The 23240-nt window shown below is 40.5% G+C and overlaps 2 protein-coding genes and 1 long non-coding RNA gene across 4 annotated transcripts; 1 reads left to right on the top strand and 2 right to left on the bottom strand.

Annotated features, from left to right (window-relative positions):
• Positions 1 to 5970: 5970 nt before the first annotated feature.
• chmp2bb (charged multivesicular body protein 2Bb) lies at positions 5971 to 10756 on the bottom strand. Its single transcript, NM_001200683.1, is given in 6 exon segments — positions 5971 to 6321; positions 7709 to 7815; positions 7957 to 8059; positions 8220 to 8414; positions 10137 to 10228; positions 10642 to 10756. Coding segments are annotated over 6 exon segments (651 nt in total). The 5' UTR covers positions 10676 to 10756; the 3' UTR covers positions 5971 to 6201.
• A 1130-nt stretch (positions 10757 to 11886) lies between these two features.
• On the top strand, positions 11887 to 20911 carry creb1a (cAMP responsive element binding protein 1a). 2 transcript variants are annotated; one of them, XM_047151240.2, is made up of 8 exons: positions 11887 to 12094; positions 15308 to 15448; positions 16438 to 16584; positions 16700 to 16800; positions 16895 to 17034; positions 18298 to 18480; positions 19339 to 19477; positions 19660 to 20911. In XM_047151240.2, the coding sequence occupies exons 2-8, from the start codon at positions 15359 to 15361 to the stop codon at positions 19802 to 19804; spliced, it is 945 nt and encodes a 314-aa protein (XP_047007196.1). In that variant the 5' UTR covers positions 11887 to 12094; positions 15308 to 15358; the 3' UTR covers positions 19805 to 20911. The 2 variants fall into 2 exon arrangements, with proteins under 2 accessions (XP_047007196.1, XP_017313516.1); XM_017458027.3 differs by having other exon boundaries at positions 11888 to 12114.
• Positions 20912 to 21340: 429 nt separating this feature from the next.
• LOC124626344 (uncharacterized) lies at positions 21341 to 22225 on the bottom strand. The gene is made up of 2 exons (XR_006981120.2): positions 22085 to 22225; positions 21341 to 21602 (listed from the first exon to the last, which is right to left on the bottom strand). It is a non-coding gene; the product is annotated as an uncharacterized LOC124626344 (long non-coding RNA).
• Positions 22226 to 23240: the final 1015 nt, after the last annotated feature.

The raw sequence follows: 23240 nt of genomic DNA, 5'->3' as shown, positions 1-23240 counted from the left end.
CACCCAGCCACTTATGAGAGAGTAAAATTGATGCAGCTGTCTGGATGGAAAAGATGGACTCAATCTTAACTCTGTCAGTCAGAGCAACATTAGCAAAACTTGCCAACTATTAGCTCATGTATACCGAAAGAGTAGTTAGCATCTGGTCTTTGGCGTAGCAGCAGTTTGAAAAGATGTAGTGGCAGAGCGGTACATCTCAGAGGAAGCATGTGTCAGATATCATCTTCCCCTAGTTGGTAGCTCTCGTGTAATAACTAATAAATTAGCAAGATTTTAAAGCATTCGATGTTTTGCTTACATTCACATATTCGACCCAAAAAAAACCCCCCAACAAACCTGTTTCCTCAAAATATTACAAACTTCTTGAATGCACCCTCATCTTGAAATGAAACTTCCGTATAGTTTCCATACTTACAGTATAGTTCCGTATAATTCCGTGAAGTTCTTCCTTCGAGTCTTTTAGAAAGCCGGACAGTTTATTACTAGTCTCAGCTCCAGATGTTCTGCTGAGAGGCTTAAAAACCTTCCATAGTTTTATTACACTTTTCTGGCCACGAGCTTGAGGATCTTGCAATATGGCTCTCTGCACTTCCATGTACATTTCTCTATGCTGGTTTCTGACAGGGAAATAAACTTTAAACCTTGTAACACAATTAGCTTTTTGGAGTACAATATCGTCCAAATAATATCTATAGAAGTTCTTTCGAAAGTTTTGTTTGAAAAGCGACGGATAAACCAGACACCTTTGCGTGTGTTCCAACACGCACTCTAAAAGGCTTATGGCTGTTTGGGTGATGAATCGTACCAGACTCCCTAGTGAAGGTTATTTTATCATTGATATACCGCTGAAGTAAAAACAATGGCATCTTCTCATCTGTTTAAAATTCCCCTTGGAACCTTAGTATTTTCCTGTGGGTCAATTTCTCTCCAGCATTCCTCTCTCGAGCTTCTTCTTTGGCCCATTAATTCCTTCCCCTCAATGTCATGGCAATCTGTTTTCCTTTACTTCGCTCTTGTAATATCACCGCCTTCCGTCAGCGTGTTTGTAGTAGTCACACTGAAAGGATCGTCACCACAGTTTGAATACATATTCCAGATAAACACGTGCTAAACGAGTGTCGATTTAATTATACAAACGCAGCCGTTAACATCAACTATTCAATTCAATTCAATTATATTTGTATAGTGCATTTAACAATGGTCATTGTCTCAAAGCAGCTTTACAGAAACAATAAACACAGGATGGATAGGAATTTATCCCTATTGAGCGAGCTGGTGGTGACGGTGGTGAGGAAAAGCTCCCTGAGATGTTAAGAGGAGGAAACCTTGAGAGGAACCGGACTCAGAAGGGAACCCGTCCTCATCTGGGTCACACCGGATAGTGTGAGAGTGAAGGAAAGTTCAGCATGGTTTTATATGACATCTGTTTGTTAAACTAGTCCACTCTTCACTAAAGGAGACCCGAGTGGAAAACTGCATGTGGTAAGTGCAGTCCCGGGGCCTTAGTTGCAACCATAGTCCCAGCAACTATAAATATCAAATTGAAACAATGACTACGTTTACATGGACGGCAGTAATCTAATTATTGATGTTATTCTGAATAAGACCATATTCTGATTAAGGAGTTTACATGCATCGCTTTTAGAATACTCCTTTCATGTTCCCGTTTTACACGTTATAGAACATAGTCAGATTAACGGCACACGTCATTATGTCACCGCGCCACGCCGTCCGACGTCCCTCCGGTAATTTGACGTATCGACATACAGTTGGTCTTCGTTATGGTACCGTATACAATTTTGGGTGTTTTTATTTAAAATTTTTACGGAAGCTTCAAGTGCGGTTAATTATTTGTCGTGCTTTACGTGCAAATAGACGACTGCTTGAAGCCGTGGGCTGCGTCCCAAACCGCGTACTTACCTACTATGTACCGAAATACATGTATCTCGCCTACTATATAGCAGGTAAGTACGCGGTTTGGGACGCGGCCGTGCTCTCTTGTTTGCCGTCAAACGGTTGAGCGCTGCCGTGTGTGTACGTGTCCTATCGTAAAATGCGGTGAAAACTCCCACACGGCGTTAATAGTGTGATTAAGGTGTGTACGTGTCTGTAACGCACGTCGATGATGCAACTAAAACAGGAATACTCCACACGTCTTAATTCCATTCGTGTTTACTTCGAGTATGACTTTAATCGGATTAAGGTCATAAATAATCGCTGTTTACATGCTAGTTTCTCAATCAGAGTATCGTCTTAATCGGGTTCATATCGGATTATTGTCGTCCGTGTAAACGTACTGAATGTCTAAGAAGAAAAGGCTTCAGTCGTGAAATCACCGATTACATTCAGGTACGTGATGAAGACGAGCGTGACGCACAAATGCACCAGTTTGCGATTTGATATTTTATAATTACACGTTGAATAACGGCTACAACCAAAGGCAGAAGTTACATAAGCTCGTGGCTGGCTTCCTAGACAGACGGTGGATGACACACGGTGAATGCCTCCAATGTTTTTCAGCTCTCTCACAACAGAACAAAATGTTGCAGTGTTGTAAAACAGGCAAAGTGCATCTACTGTAAGAAGCACATGGGTATTTCGCACTGAAAACAGCGCAGTGGTGTAAACCAGTGTTACTATGAGTTCAAATCCTAAACCAGAAATCTACTGTTATGCCCTTAAGCAAGACGATACATTTTTAATAGCTTGGCTCTAATTGTGGTAATACATTATCAGGTTTCTAACATTCGTAAGAGCCGTGCGTAATTATTAAAGCCTTCTGATGCCGTTGAAGCAGCGTGCTACTGCAAGGAACCCATTTTTCTCTTTCCTACAATTCTGATTCCTCGTTCCTGCACTCTTCCAGCCAGTTGTTCAATACCAATTGTTTAAACACATTCAGAGGAATCAATAAGATTTCAAGGATGTTTTCTAGATTAAGGATACACGGCTGCTTTTGATTGCAGTCTTTTATTGCAGCTTGTGGTGTAAGCATTGGGTCCAAACACTTTCCCTGCTCCAGAAACAAATTCCAGTAGGTCATTTGATAATAAGAAGCGCTAATAGAACCTTAGTCACGTCAATTAAATAAGCAAGCGTGTATGAATAAAAATCCTTGGATAAATATCAGTCGAAATGAGCCTATTAGAAGCAGCACTCGTATTCGTATAGACTAAAATATGAACAAGCGAGAGTGTGATGTAGATTATTCGTTATGCGTTATGTTAATGATTTTATCGATGTTTATTCAGTGGGGAATCACACCACATGTAGATACCACTGTGTATATGTGTGTATATTCATTATGACTGTGCAACAAGTGAAGTCACGTTAGAGTGATGCCTTAGTGAGACAGGATGTCTCATTTGGCAAATGCGTTTCCTGTCTTTGCGCAAAGGAAATCAAAATAAATGAGGAGGCGCAATTAAAGAAACGAGAAGCTCCTATGTGGATCGCGTGGATCTGGATTTGAGGACAGATGCACAGATGAGCAGCGGTGATTGAGCTGGAGGCATTGGAAATTTCCAGGCTTAAAAGAGACCTGCCGAATCCATACATGGATCCATACAATACTGTAAATAAATGAGCAGTTTTACTGTAGGCTGTACAATCGTATTTGTACGTGAGTGAGTTTTAACGTCTTGAATGAGTTTTCATCTAATAGCTCATGAGTCAAGTCTCTTTTCTGGAGCGTTTTAGAAGGCTGGTTTGTTTTACCTGGCTTGTTATGGAAAGAATGCTACTTTTTTTTTATGTCTTTAACCCACCCCCTTGTTTGAGTGACGTTGTCAGTTTATCACAATCACGTTTGATACTTTCAGTACACGTTTCTGGGTACAAGATTCAGGATCTTGAAGGTTGAAAGATGATCAGCTCTCTGTCGTTCCATGCACGTTTCTGTGCGTTGGTTTCCGTTCTTTAATCTTTAAACACTTTATCTTCAACTATCCAGGTTTTTGGTGAGCCTGTGCCAGCTGTAGAACTGTAGATTACTGTTTTTGGCTGACGGGACTGGAACCCGATGTGTTCTTCTGCTGTTTTACCTGAAAAGGAGTTGTGTGGGTTCTGAGATGCTTTTCTGCTCACCACTGCGGTCAAGAGTGGATAATTGAGGATTTACCGCGGCCTTCCTCTCAAATATCCATTCACCTTTGGCCTCTCTGATCAATAAAGTGCTTCGGAGCTCAGAACCCATGCTCACTTTATGACTGTCGTTTTACAGCATTCTGTCTAAGCTCCAGAGCCGGCTTGAAAATCTCCGACGATCGTCAGTTTCTGAAATAATCAAAACAGTCACGAAGATCACATTTCTTCCCCCTAGATTCTGATGTCTGATGTGAATATTAATAGAAGCTCTTGACCTCTAGCTGCATGATTTTCTGTATTGCACTGCTGCCACATGATTGGCTGATTGGATAACCGCATGAATGTGTAGGTGTACAAGTGTTCCTGTTCAAGTGGCAGGTGAGTGTAGTCACCGAACTGAAATAAATACAAAGTATCCTATCCTAGATACCGTTGTTTTTTTTTGGCTTGAAGTTGTCCAGCGATGACTAAACAAGACCTTTCGAAGAGATTCCAGACTGCACCGAAGCTTGTATAAGCTTCTCACACTGCAACAAGCCTGAAAGGTCTACGGATTACAATGCGTACCGTATACCCGGCTTTGAATCGCGCTTCAAGCTGGAGGCATCAGTACGCCATGATTACACACTGCCCTCTGGTGTCACGACCAAAAGCGTACCGTTTACGTGTGCTTACTTATATTCACGCTTAAAACAAAACAGAAGCCATACGAAAGACAGGATAGTTAAAAAGGCGTTTTATTCACGGTTAACAAAAAAAAAAAATTCTCCCAAAATGTAGAACAAATATCAATATCCCATACCTCTGATAAATATGCTTAGGAACAAGAAACAGAAGGAAAAAAAATAATAAAATCATCCGCACTTGCACTATTTACACATTTATAAAGACTACACAGTGGATTGTGCCTGGTGTGGGGTTCAAATGAGATTCAAACAGAGCTGTTGTTAATGAAATCCCATCACCGATTGTGTTTTTAATTAAAGAAACGATCTCGCTCCGGGGCCGCACTCGGCCCTCGGCAGTGATAAACGGCTCAGATTAAATTTAGCCACTCCGAACGACAAGCTCGTGAGGTAAAGAGTACAAATCCTTCTGTTAAGAAAATAAGTAACTGTACGTTTCACATCCAGACTGACCTCAAAGTTGGCCTGGAGTCTACCGAGCCTACTTCGAGCGCTCCTACATAATAAGATGTCCTTAATGAACGCCGAAGCTTAAGACTGCGACAGCATCTGCATTGTAAATGACCCGGTTAGAAAAAAACGTCCGCCTTGTCTCGTCATCCGTTCTCTTTTAACGAAGCCATGATGACGGACAGTTCGAAAATGGCAAAAGGTTTGGCCGGTGATAAATAAATCAAAAGAAGGATGACCGCAAGGCGTGAAAGTAATCTAGCTCGGTCATGCTAACTGCTGATCTTCACCGTTCGTTAGCTCTTATTCATTTGTTATTCAGCTGAAATCCCAGAAAAGCAATCAGGCAGACAGGTAGCTGGAGGACATGAAGGAAGAATAAAGTGCTAGAAGTATATAGCAGGGGTTTTGGAAGTAATTTTAACAAGAAGTTCCAGGATTGAAGGTTGCTTTTTTTTAAAGGATAAAACAACGAAAGGAGAGATGTGAAAAGTAAGAAAGTATAAAGGATGCATCGACTCCCAAAGTACAATGCCACTTTTTTCCTAGTCTGTAATTGGAGGTAGATCTCTCTAGAGAGTTCAGGGAAAGGAAAGTTGTTTTTTTTTTTTTTTTTTGCTTAATCATTTGATCTCAACCTTTCGTTCCAATACACATTCGATATATTTAATATTTAACTTTTTACAGTAGTGAATAAAACTATGAATATACAAGCATGCATCGAAAACTGTATATCTGAACAGTGTTCTGTAAAAATGTACAAGTTATTTATTTATTTCTTTTCAACACAGTTTAAACAGTGGCGAGTCCTACCACAACAACCGAATAGAATTTTCCTGCTGTGGTGCTTCCTCCCCTTTATGTAGGTATGTTTATGTGACTGCAAATGTCAAGGCTGAGAGTTCAGTAGTGTGTGTGTGTGTGTGTGTGTGTGTGTGTGTGTGTGTTGCCAGGCAAATCAGAGATGTACGCGTCTGCGCTAGTCCACTCCGAGAGCTTTTAGCTGTCGCTCTATCTCCTCGTCTGATATCCCATCTGCTTTGGAGGTGGAGGCGGCGGCGGCGGGCTTGGTTCGGTTAGCAGAGGGAGCGTGGGCCATCTGCCGAGGAAATAAGAGGACAGTTCGGGCTTAAAAACTTAATGCAAAACAATTTTTTTTAAAAAATAAAACACTCTCCGAACGTAGACGCGACGCGACGGGAGACTCAAGACATGAGGATGCTTAGAGAACTCGGAATATCTCTGATCTCTCTCGTATTAGTGAGCTCAAAGGAAACGACGGGCTGCGGTTTGTGTGAAGTACGTGATTTGGATAATTATCGAGATGGCAACGTGGTACGAGAAACATGCAGTAGGCCAGCGGTAATGACTTGCCGGATTGTTCCGGTGTCTTGATGATAAACGCACAAATAAGTGTACAGTAAAGTATGCGTTAAGTAGTGGCTTATGTTTAAAGAAATACTTATAGGAAAAGAATCCACTTGTTTCACTGGAAGCAAGTTCCACAACATTACCTGTAACTATAAACGGATAAAAAGTATATTATGTCGTTCTTTAATAAATTAAGTAATAAAGTAATTGTTGGCAAATTGATGTGATCTAAGTGGCACTTCGTGACGTGCTGCTATTATAGTTGGTGGGTTTTTTTTTCCATACAAAGATACAACAACAACAACAAGGAAACAAATACGCTAACCTGCACGTTATGCTAATTGTCAGTTAGCATTAGTCACAGGCAAGAAATTATCCAAATGGGAAATACTGATGTATATATTTTGACTATACTTTTCCTGCACTTGAATGCATACACTCACTAACCGCTTTACTAGGAACTCCTTCCCGTTATCCAATCAGCCAATCACGTGGTGTAAAAAGCATACATCCATACAGATACAGGTCAAGAGCTCCAATTAATGCTCACGTCAAACAGTGGGTGGGTAAATATGTGTTCTCAGTGACTTGAGACCGGGGCATTGTTGTTGGAGACGGACTTTATCTCCCAGGATTTTCGCACACAACAGCAGAGCGCCGGTTCTGTGGGCGGAAACAGCTTGTTGCTGATCAGAGATCAGAGGACGATGGCCAGATTGGTTTGAGGAAGGTTATGATAGCGCAAATAAGCACTCTTTACAACCGTGGTGAGCAGAAAAGCAACTCAGGTTCCCCCTATTTGGATGTTTGACGTGAACATTACCTGAAACTCTTGACCTGCATCTGCGTTATTTTTTTTACACACTACACTGCTGCCACATGATTGGCTGATTGCACGACTGAGCAAGTGTACCTATTAAAGTGGACGGTGAGTGTATGAATTTATGAATGTTTGCACGCCACTTTTGGGTGGGGTTTAGTATGCGTAGTATGCATAGTATCCCATTTTAAAGTGACAGACTGCTCCTTTTAAAGGATCCTGTAGTTACACAGTATACCGAAGCCGTGAATTTCAGTTTTTCGTCTCAGACGCGTGTGAAGCGCGTCGCTCTCACCTTTCCCGAGATCTCGATGCCGATCTCATCCAGCACCTGGTTCACAATGTCGTGAGATTCTTCCTCGTCTCCCGAGTCCTCGAAGATGTCGTCCAGCGTGTCGTTCACTGAAGAGCGGGAGAAAAAGCATACCAGGATTCGTTACCTTCGACGGCTGCTGTCGGATTCCAGCGGATCGATACCGTTCAGAGGAGTTCTCTGATCGGTGAAGAGGTTCTGAGCATTAAAAATTGACGGGGAGTACTTACTCATCTCTTCAGTCATCTCCATCTTCGCATTCTCTTTCTGGAAGTTCTGCATAGTCTGTAAAGTCTTCTGAGGATCCATCTTCTTATTGACTGCCTGCATCGTCTGGAGAAGAAAAAACAAAACAAAACAAAAGATACGCCATGAACATGAGGTTCATGTTAATGAGTTGTTATCCTGGTTATAGACCAATAAAATGATCGATGATGAACACTTCTATCTGACAGAGTGTGTTTGTATTATATCTTTATGTTCCGCCCCGTACTTTAGCGGTGGCGCCCATGGCTCCTGCCATCTTCATCTGCGAGTGCATGAGTTTGGTCTGAGTGGACATGGACGTGACTTTGGAGCTGACGGCGTACGTCCTGGTCTTCTGTTTTCTCAGCTGCACCAGCTGTTTGGCCAGGATCTTACATGCGTCCTTGTTCCCCGATTTGGCCATCTTCTTGATCTCCATCTCCTGTTCCAGCAAGAACAGATGAAACAGTTACAGTATGCATACAGCGTGTAAATAGTACAGCTCACTATACCGGTTGATGCCAATCTAGATTCTGATTGGTCAGAAGGTGTTGATTTATTTGCTATAACAGCAGCTCTGACGGTAGGTAGTGCTGACTGCATGGCAAATGACAGGTTGCCATTATGCCGTGACGCGCAAAGCCCTCCATGAAGACTCTCCCAAGTCAGAAAACGTGTTACAAAGCCCTGACACTGGAGACTCCTTCCAAAAATCCTAAATAAACATCTCCTCACAGAAAACTTCACCATATCAACAATCAGACAGTCCGTACAGGATTTCGCAGAGGTTTCTTTTTTGTTTGTTTGATCGTTGCGGACAAAAACGCTGGACTTTGCTGCGGCTTTTTTCAAAATTCGCGATGCAACATGCTGACTTTTTTGTGCTTTGAATTGGTGAAATTGCAATCGCACGAAATGGTTTTCCACAGGCTTTCACAGCGATGTTTGTTGGTAAATGACACCATTTTAGCTGGACCCATGTTCGACGCACGTGAACAGAATAGGGCTTTGGCTGACATCACATGGCGCGTCTCGACCCAAACCTGCAGAAATATCGAAACGTTGCGAGCTCCTCTGAATATTGTGGCGTTTGCTCGATTTTGCGTTCATTTCTGCGATCGCAAAGTCTGGAAATCCTGGAGGGACTGATTAGGCACGTCTACAATAAAGCCCCTGAGAATGAGCTGAAACGTATTAGAACGAGCGCATTAATACAAACCTGGGATGTGCCTTGCGGTCGGAAATACTGTCAGAGCTGCGGTTATAGAAAATTAAATCAACACCTTGTATGAGATAACGAGCTTAATAAACCGCTTAACCAAGGACAGAAATTGCACAATCTATTAGTGAAATTAATAAAACGCTTATAATAATATGTAATGTTATAAATGTCTATATTCGACTTATTTAAGTTTGTGTAACACATTCACATCATACAACACTGGACAGTAAGGGGCTTTTTGAACACATTGTTCAAAACTTTAGCAATGAATATTGGCTGATTAAGATATTAGGGGTATTCACTTCTTGTTACATATATACATATACACACACACACACATATATATATACATATATATATATATATATATATATATATATATATATATATATATATATATATATATATATATATATATATATATATATTTTGTCTCCACAGAAAATGTAATAAAGATGTTGTGCGTCGATGTGAATGCACCAGTATTGATTCTCAAACCTCTCTTTTGTAGCCAGGACTGTAAAATAAATTCCACTGACCTCGCCTCGGCACAGGTTTACTTCGTTATTAACACGTGTACAATAATATTTTCCTATTTATTCGAGTCATAGAGCTTTCTATTCTCGAGCGCTCCACCGACAGGACACGTTAGGTCCGAGTTATCATAGTTTTGGAGCAATTAAACCCGTTCTGTTGAAGGGATAATAACTAGTAGTATAACACTCAGTAGTTAATAGAATAGCTTTGATAAGACGTGTGTTGTGATTTGCACTACTGTAACGTAATTAAAAATTCACACTTCCTGGATATGACTCATTGATTCCTGGGAGTAATTTAGTTGACTTATTTCCATAGTGTAACTTTCTGTGATGCCGGAAATCACAAACACGTTATCAAACAGCTGTAGTGATACTGTAAAACTCGAAGGGAGGTGTCTCGAACCAGTTGTTTTTCCTGTTTCTCCAGTGCCGATCGGTCTCGCGTGATCTGCCTCTGTGTTCCTCTCAGCTCCTTATTTTGCTCCTTGATGACATCTGTAACACGAGAACAGAAATGGCACTGAGTCAACATGTCCATTATGTTGTTGTTGAGGAATTCCTAGCCCTTTCCTCTTGGACTTTTCATTACACGGTGCTGTTCATATTAGAAAGCAGGAACTCTCTCTTTAAATATACACCAGAAATGACAAATTTGACAATGAAAGTGTTTGTGTTTACCAAATACTGGCTGCCAAGAGAAATAGTAATCGATTACAGCCAATGTGTCATGAATCACACATATTAAAACTAACAAACACTAACGTACTAATAACACTAAACCGAGGAATTAAAGTTACACCCAAATCAGCACGGTCATCAACACTGCTGTTAGCTCACTACAGCTAGTACGAGCTTGGCTTGTTTTCATTTAAATCATCAAAACTGTCTCATTTCCGCTGTAAACTCACCGTCCACCGTCTTCTTCTTGAAAAGCGATGCCATAATAACCTTCAATCTCGACCAAACCAAAAACAAATACAAGTAAACAAATCCTTCTATCAGACTTTCTCGTACTTCTGTGCCGTCTCTAAAAATGACAGACCAACCTATTTCCTGGTGCTTTCCCGAGTGGGCGGGACAAACAGGCGAACCGAAGACTCAGATTGGTGCATATTTTTAAGCCGACCAATCAAAATCTTTCACAGGCTAAAACGGAAGTGGAAACGAAAAGAAAGACGCTTTTGTGCATCTCATTGAGATATATACTTTAACAATTTATTTTAAATATATATATATATTTTAGATTTTACATATTTATTTATATACTTTAGCGTTCCTGCAGTATATCTGAAACTACACACACCGTTCACCATTGTAGGGAGTTTTGTTACCCACAATTCACTGCAGTAGTTTGCGTCAAAACTATGTAACCAAGGGGATGCAAAGTGTCCACAATACACTTTGTTTTTCCATCATTATTATTATTATTATTATTACGAATTGTATAAACCATATAAGTAAATAATTCAGAGGTTTTTATAAACATATTTCAATCATATCTCTGAGTTCAGCAGTAATTCTTTTGAAAACCCTTCGACGATGACCAATATAATAACCATTAGGCGTTTACTCTTTTTAAAAATTATTTTTATTTAATTATTCACTATAATTATTTTCTTTTCGTGAGATCTTTTAATGTTGAAAACAAAAACTTTTCCCTGTGGAAATGTTTACAGTTTGGTATATAACCGTTGTACTAAAGCCCCCAAAACATCTCTCTAACCTAAATTAATCACTAAATCAAATCTCTGATTTTTACGTCCATATAGTACACTCAATATCTTATATACCCAATTTACCCAAACAACGTCTAAAACGTTACATGCATCAATGCATCTCAATGTAATACTTTTTAACAGCGGATTTCTGCAGTGAACTTAAGTGTTACTTAGTTTGTTCACATATTTTTTTGCAGAGATAAACTCTTTCTCCTCCTTAATAGATTTTGACTAGATTACTGTTTTTGCACCGTGCTTCTTAACTTTATTTAATTTATTTTTTTGTTCTTGATATGTTTTGTAGGGAACATGCAGTAGCAAATGCGCTATTTTGGAAATACTGCTGCAGTTTGGCATCATCCAATCACATTGCGAGTTCCCGCGCATGCGCAGTATAAGCACGAACGATCCCTTTTCGTGAAAGTTCGGCCGAGCTTCGTGGTGGATTCGTGAGTCTTCGCCAGCGCTCGACGCTTTCCGGCGCTCCCGATAGCGAGTCGTGCCGCAGTTTCGTCCTTGCTCGCGTTGTTGTTGTCTGCGGTGACGCGGCGGAGGTGTACCCTGACGCGGGCTCTTACGTGTCGGACTGAATAAAAAGTGGAGCTCCGGAGGCCCGGGAGTGACGCGAGAACAGAGAGAGCGAGTAAGCGAGTCCGTGACCGGGTAAGGAGGAGATACGCAACGCAAATAAACGCGCGTCTAGTTTTCAGCCATGGCGTTTCCTAACACAAAGCGATCATGGCGGCGGTGACGGGCATGTTGTTGTTTCACAGCACAAGCTACACCGAGCTGCTTTCAGTCAATGAGTCACACCGAGACGGGGGAGCACAGGGAATGCAGATGGGGGTCCTAGAAATATAGCATTGTTCAAATTCCGCACGTTTATAACAGTTAAACTGAACTATGTAAGCTGTAAAGCGAAGATCAAGCCAACGGCTAGCTAGCCCTAGCCACCAGGAAAAAATATTTTCAAGAGCGCGCGAGCCTGCAGCATTAGCTGGTTAGCTGAAATAGCTAACCAAGATGAGTGTATATATAGCATTAGCCTGCTAACTACAGAACACTACAGAACATTTCAACTTGCGAAACATTAGTGTTTCGACTCTCCAGATGTAACATCAGCTGTATTTTACCGACTGAACTCGGAATTGCAGCCGAAAATATTGTCAGTTTAGGTAGAAAATAACGGTTTCACAATTAGATAAATAATGTCTAATAATTACCGAGTAATATAACGCATCTTTTTTTCTTATTCACCACGCAAACTGGTGATTATTTATTTGCAGATTTGTTTCCTAGTCAAGGCCATTTTTTATTTCTTGTGGAAAAATCATCCTAGACCGAATGATACTGATGGGCGATTCGTTGAGGTGAATCGACTCTCAAACACGAATCGACATTTATGTGGACATGGACGTGACTTATTTATGTATACGTAACTCAAATAAAGTTGTTGTGCTTTTTTTTTTACTTTACATTTTTAAAATGAATTACATTTCATACATATATGGTATTTTTGGCTAATTGCTTGTTTTGAATTAAACACGGGAATATACACTTTGCAGCTACGAATCATAAAGTCGCGCGCCGATTCTCTTAAACGAGTAGTTCAAAAGAGTCGATTCTCTATAGTGAGTCTTAATCCCATCGCTGTTTGTTGTATGCGGAAGTAAAAAGGCGCCAAAAGGTACAAGAAGTCTTGATGGCCGGACAGATTGTATGGTACAGTTCCAAAACTCACAAGACACACTTCCAAAAAACAATAAACTCACATTAATTAAGTATAAAGTACTACATTTGAACCCATATTAACTAATTTATGATAAACCCTAGTGCAGTCACATTGTACCATTTTATAATTTTTAGAAATGGTCACGTTTGTTAGATGTATCATTGATTTCAACCAAGAGTCCCTTTGAAACCCAAGCAGATCACCTCCAAGCATCGTAATACCCCAAATAACGAATATACGCTGCACTGGACCAACATTTGGGCTGACGGTAGAGTCACGTTTTCACAAGATCTGAATCTCAGAGCTGATCCTGTGTCACGACGGTGCAATACTGCTCAGTTTTGACCAGATCTGTGCAATCAAAACAGGTTTAGAACCGGCGCAGACTAACAATTCACCAGCACAGCGGAAAAGCGTGCGCCGGAACATCTGGAGATCGGAAAGATTTGACTCGGAGGAAGCATGTGATACCCTTCACTTGACCAGATTGGTTGCTGTTGTATGACAGGAGAGACCTTAAAAAAAGAAAGTATAAAAAGCCATGTATATTGTTACATCTGGCTCTGAGGTGTAGATTCAAATGTTATTTTTAACATCTGGCCCAAACGTGGCACGGATCCGGTTTCATAAACGAAATGATGACTTGAGAAGATTTGGCAAAAACTATTTTACTAAATAATACTAAAAAAAAAAAAAAGTTTATTGCTTAAGAAGCCACAGCAGAATTCACACTTAAACAGCACAAAGAAAGATGTTTGTGTGACCGGTCCACAGGCCGTGTTATTCCCAAGTGGTTTATGACCATTTTATTACTATGAACCCGAGGCACTTTGACGTATAAACCTGTACTCTACAGTTACAGGTCAAAGGGTTACTGCATAACATGCATAACACTATTAGTCAATTTCACTATACGCAGAGATTTCTAGGTTTTTCTAGATAATAAGGATATTTTCTCAGCTATAAAAACATTTTTTAGACATTGTTCCTGAATCTTTTCATCAAAACAGACAGATTGATTATTATTTAAATAAAAATAGTTTGCATTTAAACAAAAACAAGGTGTCATGATAATTGATCCTAAAAAGCTGGAAGATTATGAATCTACCTTTATAGATAATTAATGAATAAAACAAGTTACTGTTACCACCTCCAAGTTTGATATTTATTCAAAGTCTTTTATTCCCCCCATATCACAGTGATTTTCTAAATATTCTAAATGATTATTTTATAAATATTATATATATAATATTATAAATATTCTTATTTTTCTTTTAATTTATTTCTCAAAGGACAACGTTGGTACTTTTTGTCCGTTTATAGTTTCATTTAACGTTGTGGAACGTCCACAAAGCCAGTTATCTCCTAGCAGCTATAAACGGTAATTTACTCACCAGACACCAAAAACAAATCGTCCCGAAGACTTTCCCATGTCAGGACAGTGTTACTTCTGACTGTTACAAAGCACTGACACTGGAGACTCCTTCCGTAAATGTTGAATAAACATCTCACAGAAAAGGTCTCCATATAAATGTATGTAGGCACCATTTCTAAATAATTATCCAGACTGTAAAAGGCAGTAGATGTCAACTGTAATTTGACCACCTATGCCAGACTAGTCATGCACATCAGAGAGCTTTCTAGCAATTAAAAAAAAAAAAAAAAAAAATCCTTGGATACATAGTTACACCAGTTAGCATCATACAGAAATCAGCATACACTTGTATTATTTGGTTTAGTAATGCTTTTAGTACATAATCCGTTTTATAAAACAGTAGAAGAATCTGTGTTTAAAAGTTTACAATCCAAGTAATCCCACGCTCAAATTAACGGATATCGTTTTGCGACGTTTCCGACATCGTGTCTGAAGAGTATTTGATCTGAAAAGCTTCTGTTAATCCAGTACAAAACAAAAGAAAGAGCTTAGTTTATCGAAAACGTTCGGTTCACAGTAAATGTTGAAATCGTCGATCTTTTTTTGAACGATTCCTTTGAAAAAATTTTTTTTTTTTAAAACGACAAACGGTCCAGCAGGAATATTTATTGTCGTATATTTATTGCAATACTCTGAACACGTCGTGTAGACGTTCGGCGTAATCATTTCCTTTCTCCTTGTCCCCACAGGCAGGCCTTGCTAACCGAGTCCACCTCCTCTCCTCACCGCGGCTTTTCTAAATGACCATGGACGCAGGAGCAGATGTGCAGCAGGGCAGCGAGACGGCTGTCTCTGAGACGGACACGCAGCAGATCGCCACCCTGGCGCAGGTGAGCCGGACGCTTTATCACCACTGAATCTGCTAAATACTGATCTGAAATAAGGGCTGGTGTATTAGTAATCCACTCCAAAGGGTTTTATTTCTCTTATACCACAGCAATTTCCCATCAGTTACCTTTTTAATCCGTTTATATATTCATTTAACCATGTCGAACGCAACAAAAACAAGTTCGTTAACACTTTCACTATAGCAGCTGTAAACGGTCGTTCCATCACTGGCCTTGAAGCGAATAAGACAAAACATGCAGCTTGTCATGTTCCCAAGAAATCACAACACGGGGGAAAAAAACCCCATAGTGGAAAAGTTAAACCGCTGACACTGGAGACTCCTTGCGTAAACGTTCGTTTAACATCTCCTTACAGAAAACGTCGCCCTATCAGCGAGTGTGCATTTTTCTTTATTTAACAATAGCATGTTTCTTTATTTTTTTTCTTCCTTAGATTATTGTGGAGTGTCTGCTACCGTATACGTCCCTGCGTACAGTATGTCGTTACTATAGAAACGATAACATATTAGAAGCAGTGTTTTTAATACAAACCCGTGAATGGAATCGCTGCCAGAGCTACTGTTATTCGATTAGGTTCGATTAGATTAAACTTTATTGTCGTTCGTGCAGAGTACAAGCACAGAGCGGATGAAACGCAGTGTAGAAAATCAACCAGCACCTCCTGACCTATCCGAGTCAGGAATTCGCTGAAAGCGTGACCAGCTTTGTGTAAACCGTCATGGAGATGTCGGGATATAATCAAATCTATGACCGACTCATGAAATTTAACTTAAGCCTGCCCTCGTTGACCCGAGAACACTTTGACATGGATGTTCATTCAATTAGAAAATGTTTAGTAGTGGTAGTATATGTCATATGTGCACTAAAGAATGGTGGTTTGTGTCATCGGTACCTACAGCATAAAGAGAATAGATATATTTGATCATTTCTCATTACTACACCGTTTCTAAATAACTCTGTGTGTGAGGCAGGTTTCCATGGCAGCGGGTCAGGCCTCAGCCACCGGGCCGACTGTCACGCTGGTACAGCTGCCTAACGGTCAGACAGTCCAGGTTCACGGGGTGATCCAGGCCGCGCAGCCGTCTGTCATCCAGTCTCCGCAGGTCCAAGCCGTACAGGTACGTCGGCAGAACTTCCTGGCTTTCAGGACCGATTTTCTCTCACTGACTGACTGACTGACTGACTCAGCATTGATGACGCACCATGTTTGTTTTTTCTGACGTTTGGACACAGATCTCCACCATCGCTGAGAGCGAGGACTCGCAGGAGTCAGTGGACAGCGTGACGGACACCCAGAAAAGGAGGGAGATCCTCTCTAGGCGGCCCTCGTACAGGTTCGAACGTTTCTCCAATCCGTGTCGTCTCTAAGCTTTCGGGTACTTTGTCGTTCGTTCGCGTGATTTAAAAGCGTGTCGCTTTCCTCGACAGAAAAATCTTGAACGATCTCTCATCGGACACTCCAGCCGTGCCACGGATAGAGGAGGAAAAAAACGAGGAGGATTCGGCACCGGCCATAACTACAGTCACCGTGCCCACCCCCATTTACCAAACCAGCAGCGGACAATACAGTGAGTGAGCTGTTTCCACAGTCAGTCACACACATTTAGTCAAAGCAGTTCAGTGGGTCGTGTGTGTGTGTGTGTGTGTGTGTGTGTGTGTGTGTGTGTGTATATGCAGCTGTATTATTAGCCATCTTGAATATGATATGTTGCCATTTAGGTAGATTTTTAGAAAAGATTTACACCATTGCAGACACATTACTCTTTTATTAGAGAGACGGTTTTACCCGCCATGTTTTTTTTGTTGTTGTTATTTTAAACCCTTTTAATAAATTCTACCAGAAGGAAATTTCCTATACTGCTATTTATTAAGCTGACACCTTGCAAATGCAGGTGTCTTGAAGTGTCTACCTTAAACAATATTGTACACTGAAAGTAAATATCTGATTCTGATTGGCTGGCAGGTGTCTGTTATTCACTTCTATTGATCTCGATGTAGTTCCAGTTCTAAATTATGATCAACATGCCATGAAACCATGACAACAATCATAATTTATACTTCAGATTAAGCCTATGTTGCCAAAATAATAAGATTATTTATAAGAGAAAACACTGAGTTGAACTAAAACACAGAGTTCAACCCCAGACCTCCTCGACATCCCAACATCAGTGCTTGACCTCCCTTGTAGCTGTCCAACAAACACGTACAAGTCCTTGAATTTTTTTGGCCATAAAGTGTTAGGATGGAGACTTAATCAAAACATCTTCGAGAAAGTAACGGCTGCTGATGCGTCTGTGTAATTGTAAAAGCGTTATCTTTTACATGTTGTACACTCATTCTTTATTTTCATTTTATCCCCCCACATTTTAGGATTTAGTATTTTAGCATCTTCAAAGTAGACACGCTTTTTTTCCTAGAATTTCCAGAAATGTATTCTTGGCGTTTTCTCACCTGATTTCTTGAGGAATTTCCCTGCGATGCTTTTTAAACAGTATTAAAGGAGTTCACACCGACGCTGGAGTCTTATCGGCTGCTTTTCGGAATGTTTCGCTCCGGGTCGTCCGTTTAAATAAAGATATTTTTGTAAATAAAATGTTGGTTTTCTAATGAAGGAAATGAACACGTCGGCACGATTATATTTTGGTCTACAACGCCGATTTCACACATTTAATCACACACCTTCAGATCAAAAGGTGTGTATGTGTGTGTATAATGTTACTGAGTACTGCACAATAACCAAGTAAAATCATGCTTGTATTAGTTCTGTGTTTAATATTTGTTTGTAAAGACCATGGTTTGTAAAAGGCTTTCCGCTTCACTTCCTCTCTTAGTTGCCATCACACAAGGCGGAGCCATCCAGCTGGCCAATAACGGCACAGACGGCGTTCAGGGCCTGCAGACTCTGACGATGACTAACACAGCGGGGGCCCAGTCAGGCGCCACCATCCTGCAGTACGCTCAGACCAGCGACGGCCAGCAGATCCTGGTGCCCAGTAACCAGGTTGTGGTGCAAGGTGAGCACTCTTAAGCAGGTCGTCTATATAGACACATACATTGGGTTCTACAATGCGATCGAATTATTGTGCCTCGAGGCAATAAAGAAGCTTCGTACATAATCTTCGAGACTCCTTGCTTATGGAAGGAGTCTCCAGTGTCAGGGCTTTGTAATAGTCAGTAAGTTTTCCAACACAGGGAAGTCTTCAAGAGTTTCTTACTTTCCAGTTTATTATTAATTTCCTGCAAGAAACCGGATGGAGAGTGATGAAGGAACATGAGGAACTTTTCAAGCCTGCACATTAAAATATTGTAGTCAGACTTTGAATTTGACTCCTAACACTTTTGCCGTGCAGTAAATCTCTCAGGATATTTCACGAGGACAAAATTTTCCGCCTCGATAACGTAATACAAACCTTACAAACAGCACGTTGTGAAATAGCGCTGGCACTTTCGACCGTCTTTTCCTCTTCAAGCTGCATGACTAAATAGGGAAATTTTCCCTTCTTGAAATACCCCCCTTCGGCATGGAACTGTTTCTGAAACTGCGGTTGGTTTTTATTCTCGACGAGTCGGAACGAAAATATTTATTTACGCAATATAATTGTTAAAATCCTTATTGCAATATTCAATATATTGATATTTCAGAAGCCAGTACACTTTGTTAGTCTACTCAGACCTCTGTCAGATTCCAAATAGATAAATCCTGACAGTGTTGGTATAGTTATATTTTTATATATATATATATATATATATATATATATATATATATATATATATATATATATGTATATATAATATTTTCTGGCCGTATTACAGCTGTAATTTAACACACCGATGTAACATAAGACGCTATCTCTCTCTGTCACGCTTCTCAGCTGCGTCCGGAGACGTGCAGGCGTATCAGATCCGCACGGCGGCGTCCGGCACCATCGCTCCCGGAGTGGTGATGGCGTCGGGCCAGGGAGGTGCCGAGGAGGCCACACGCAAGAGAGAGGTCCGCCTCATGAAGAACAGGTACAGCTCATATACACGCTCGGAATGTGAAACTTGACAACTCAGCGGTGGGGTGGGGGGGTGGGGGGGGTGTGTGAAAAGTAGGGGTAGGATCGATCAAAACGTGCCGCGAATGTTAAACCGAGGCAGATTTAACCAAAGCGTTCTTGTTTTCTGAGTGTAACGCTGAGTTTCGGCCACAGGGAGGCAGCGCGAGAGTGCCGTCGCAAGAAGAAGGAGTATGTGAAGTGTCTGGAGAATCGCGTGGCCGTGCTGGAAAACCAGAACAAAACCCTCATCGAGGAGCTGAAAGCACTTAAGGACTTGTACTGTCACAAATCGGAATAACACACACACACACATGCACACAAACACAGCGGACATATCGTGCTTTTCCCCAGGTCCTACTGAGACAGTGACTCTTCCCCTTACACAGGCACCTGGGCAGCAGTCTTTTCTTTCCCTATCTGTTTTTCTTTTTTTATTGCCTATAAGAAATGGAAAAAAAAAAACAACTCTTAAAATCGAATGCCTTTATTGTGTTCTGTATAAAAAAAAAAAAAAAAGAGCCAACATTTTTAAAAAGAGTATCTCATGACTCTTAAAACTCCAAAGCGACCCGACGGACGTGTTTACGAGGCATCGCAGACACAAAAACATTAACAACAACAAAAAGCGTTTGCCGTGTTTTCGCGATTTCAGTCGGGGAGATCCCACGATGCACCGGTGTTGGATGGCCACGCCTCCTTTCAATCACGCTGACTTCCTGGGAGACGGCGCTCGTCCGATATCAACGTGTGGGACTTGAGTGAATTAACAAATGAACCTCTGATTCATTTGAATTTCTATGTGCTTCTGTTACTAACACATGAACCCTATTTTGATATGGAAAAATCTATCGAATATGTATGTATATGCTTCTATTATGTTTGTTTGTTGTTGTTTTTTTGCGCCATTTAATCTGCGCTTTTGCCTCTTTCTTTCACCTCCAGCATCGTTGCTTTGTTTGCTGTCTTACAGGAAGTAGACTTTGGAGCTAAATCAGGATAAAAGTGACGATTTCTACGATGTTTAAAATACAGTTATACGCTTTTCAACATAAGTTACGCTTGTAAAACCTTCTTTTTTTTTTTTCTTTTTTTTTATAGAACATTGTAACACATTTACTTATTCATACCAGTTCTCATTCTCGAGTTCATTTTAATTATTGATGTATTCTTTACCCATTTCTTTTAACGGGACACAATCCTCGACCGCTGCCTTTTTTTTTCTTTTCCCCTGAGGTTGCGTTATGCCTAGGACTGGGATTTTTCTAAATCCCAGATTAAAAAGAGAAAAAGGCAGCTTGTACCTGTATCTGGTGCTCACTGCTGAATCGAAAACCCATGTTATGTTATGTTTCTGTTTTCTCCCATCGAATGTAGCCATCTGAAACATTATATGCATCCCCCTCCATTTTTTTTTCTGTAGGCGTTGTAATTTTAATCATGTGTTACTTGCACACGTGGAATACAGTGCGTGAATGCCTCCCGGAGCCGATTATCTTCAGTGATTACACGTTCAGCAGCTGATGCTAATCAAAAGCGTCAGTTATGCCTGTTGAATTTAGCGTTCATGCTAACGCCTGTGATTTGGCATGTAGATCCTGTATGCTTTCGAAAGTCCTTTTTGACCCTCTTCTTTCCAGGACAGAGTTGGCGGTGTCGGGCATGTGCGTGTATTTTACTTGAGCTCAGTTTAACCTGCAAACCGAGACTCATGAATAATACATGTTAACAGTCACTCCGCTTCAGGTCACAACACCCTGTTACTGATTTTTTTCCCCTTATTTAATTACCCGACATTATTATATGAATTGTATTTACTGTATTATAATCGAAGGAACCAGTTTATTTTCTTTTAAATGATCATCTTCTTGCGTCTAGAGCAATCTATCTGGGCATCTTCCTGATCTTTTTTTAAGACGTTCTAGAAAAGGAGAAACATTAAGAATCACTGCCCTAAATAAATTTCAGTGATCTTATCTGAATTGATGTTATGACGTTGTCGTCGTCCGCCTTCGGCTGAAAGCTTTCCAAAAGCATCTGCTCAGTGGACAAGGACCTGTCTTGCGCCATCTGAGGTCCTCTTCGTCTCGTCACGGTTTCTGTGTAGGAACGGAAAAGTATGGAATTTGATTTTGAATAATTCTCCAATCACACAATTAAATTTTCTCTGTATTGTGCGTTTAATGACGGAAGTTGTCACGAAGCAGCTTTAGAGAAATATATAAATTCAGGATATAAAACGAATCCCTAATGAGCGAGCGAGAGGAAAAACTCACTAAGACGACATGAGGAAGAAACCTTCAGAGGAACCCATCCTCATCTGAGTGACACCGGATAGTGCGATTATAAATAAATCCCTTCTATAACCGTGTACTATGTGGAAAAAGTGCAATTGTGTAACCAGGTGCTTCATTATAGCTTTAACATGGTGTCTACTTTGTTGATGTTATTAGCTGTTCACTGAAGGTTCGTGACAACTGCAGTCCTAAAGCTAATATAACTGTTCATATCAATAGCAGTCCAAATACATCTTAACGGTATGTAAGTGGTACCATCCTCAGTAATCTCATGTATCATGTACCTCAGCGGCAGTGAGTGCTTTCCAAGTGGTGAAAACAACCAGAAGTAGGGCATCAGGATGGACCAGGCAGGTCTGAAAAGCAGAAAGGGTCAGGATCACTGGCATCTCAGGAGTAGCATGTGTAGCTCAAGAGAGGGTGAGAGAGAGAGAGAGGAAAATTAAGTGAGGAAATATTTCTATTTATATACATTTGTGGTATTTATAACTTGTGTGTAGACACTTGCCAATTCCCACCCGCCAACTCTCCCCATTACATCACATGACAGCACACAAACAACTTTTTGAACTGTGGCCCATGCGTCATGGCAGTAAAACACTAACTGCCCTCTCACAGACGGCCAAGATTGGCTACTGTGGCTGAAAAAATGCTGCCCCTCCCATCCACAAAGCGTGGCTAATTTTGCTACTTTATCCATGGATCGCTGTGGCATCGTCTAGATTCAGACTCGCAGTCTCCTAATGACAGGGCAAATATCTTTTTTGTTGCACCATTTGGAAAATGGCAAATTATACATGTTTGCAAACAGTGCTGAAAATTAGAGAAAGCCTTGTGGCCAGAATAGACCCTTCCTTGTGTTTATTATTATTATTATTATTATTATTATTATTATTATTATTATGGGGGGGGGTCATGGAATTCGAGGTCTCTGATCAGTGCTCTAAAGACTCCTTGTGGTTTGTTAGCGTTGTCTTATCCAAGAGTAATACAGCTTTGGTCCGAACTGGAAATCAAAATACAAAGAAATGCCCCCCCCCCCCCCCCCCCCCCCCCCCCATGTTTCATACTTCTAAGATCAAAAGTTTTCAGGAAACATTTTTTTTTTAAATGAAAAAAAAATGAACAACGAATAATTTCTACCCAACCATCACATGCAAAAAAAAAAAAAAAAACCAAACTAATTATCCGTATATTACTATTATGGGCTGTTCTGATTTGTTGGCATTCAACATTTTTGTGGTTTGAATTTGTAGTTCTACAGAAGTACGTTTAGTATTTTTGCGTTGTTGATTTATTTGGTCCAAATAATTCCAGCACATTTGGGCTAATATTGGAAAACCTAAATAAAAAAAAAAAAAAGGAAACTTATACTAGTCTTATACAATAAAGAAAAAAGTATCGTGTATATGTGCCCAGTGTAGTGTTAGATTCCTGTTG

This window comes from Ictalurus punctatus, chromosome 26, assembly GCF_001660625.3.
Source record: "Ictalurus punctatus breed USDA103 chromosome 26, Coco_2.0, whole genome shotgun sequence".
Taxonomy (NCBI): domain Eukaryota; kingdom Metazoa; phylum Chordata; class Actinopteri; order Siluriformes; family Ictaluridae; genus Ictalurus; species Ictalurus punctatus.
Note: the sequence above shows the minus strand (reverse complement) of the source record. Positions and strands in the feature narration are given on the sequence as shown.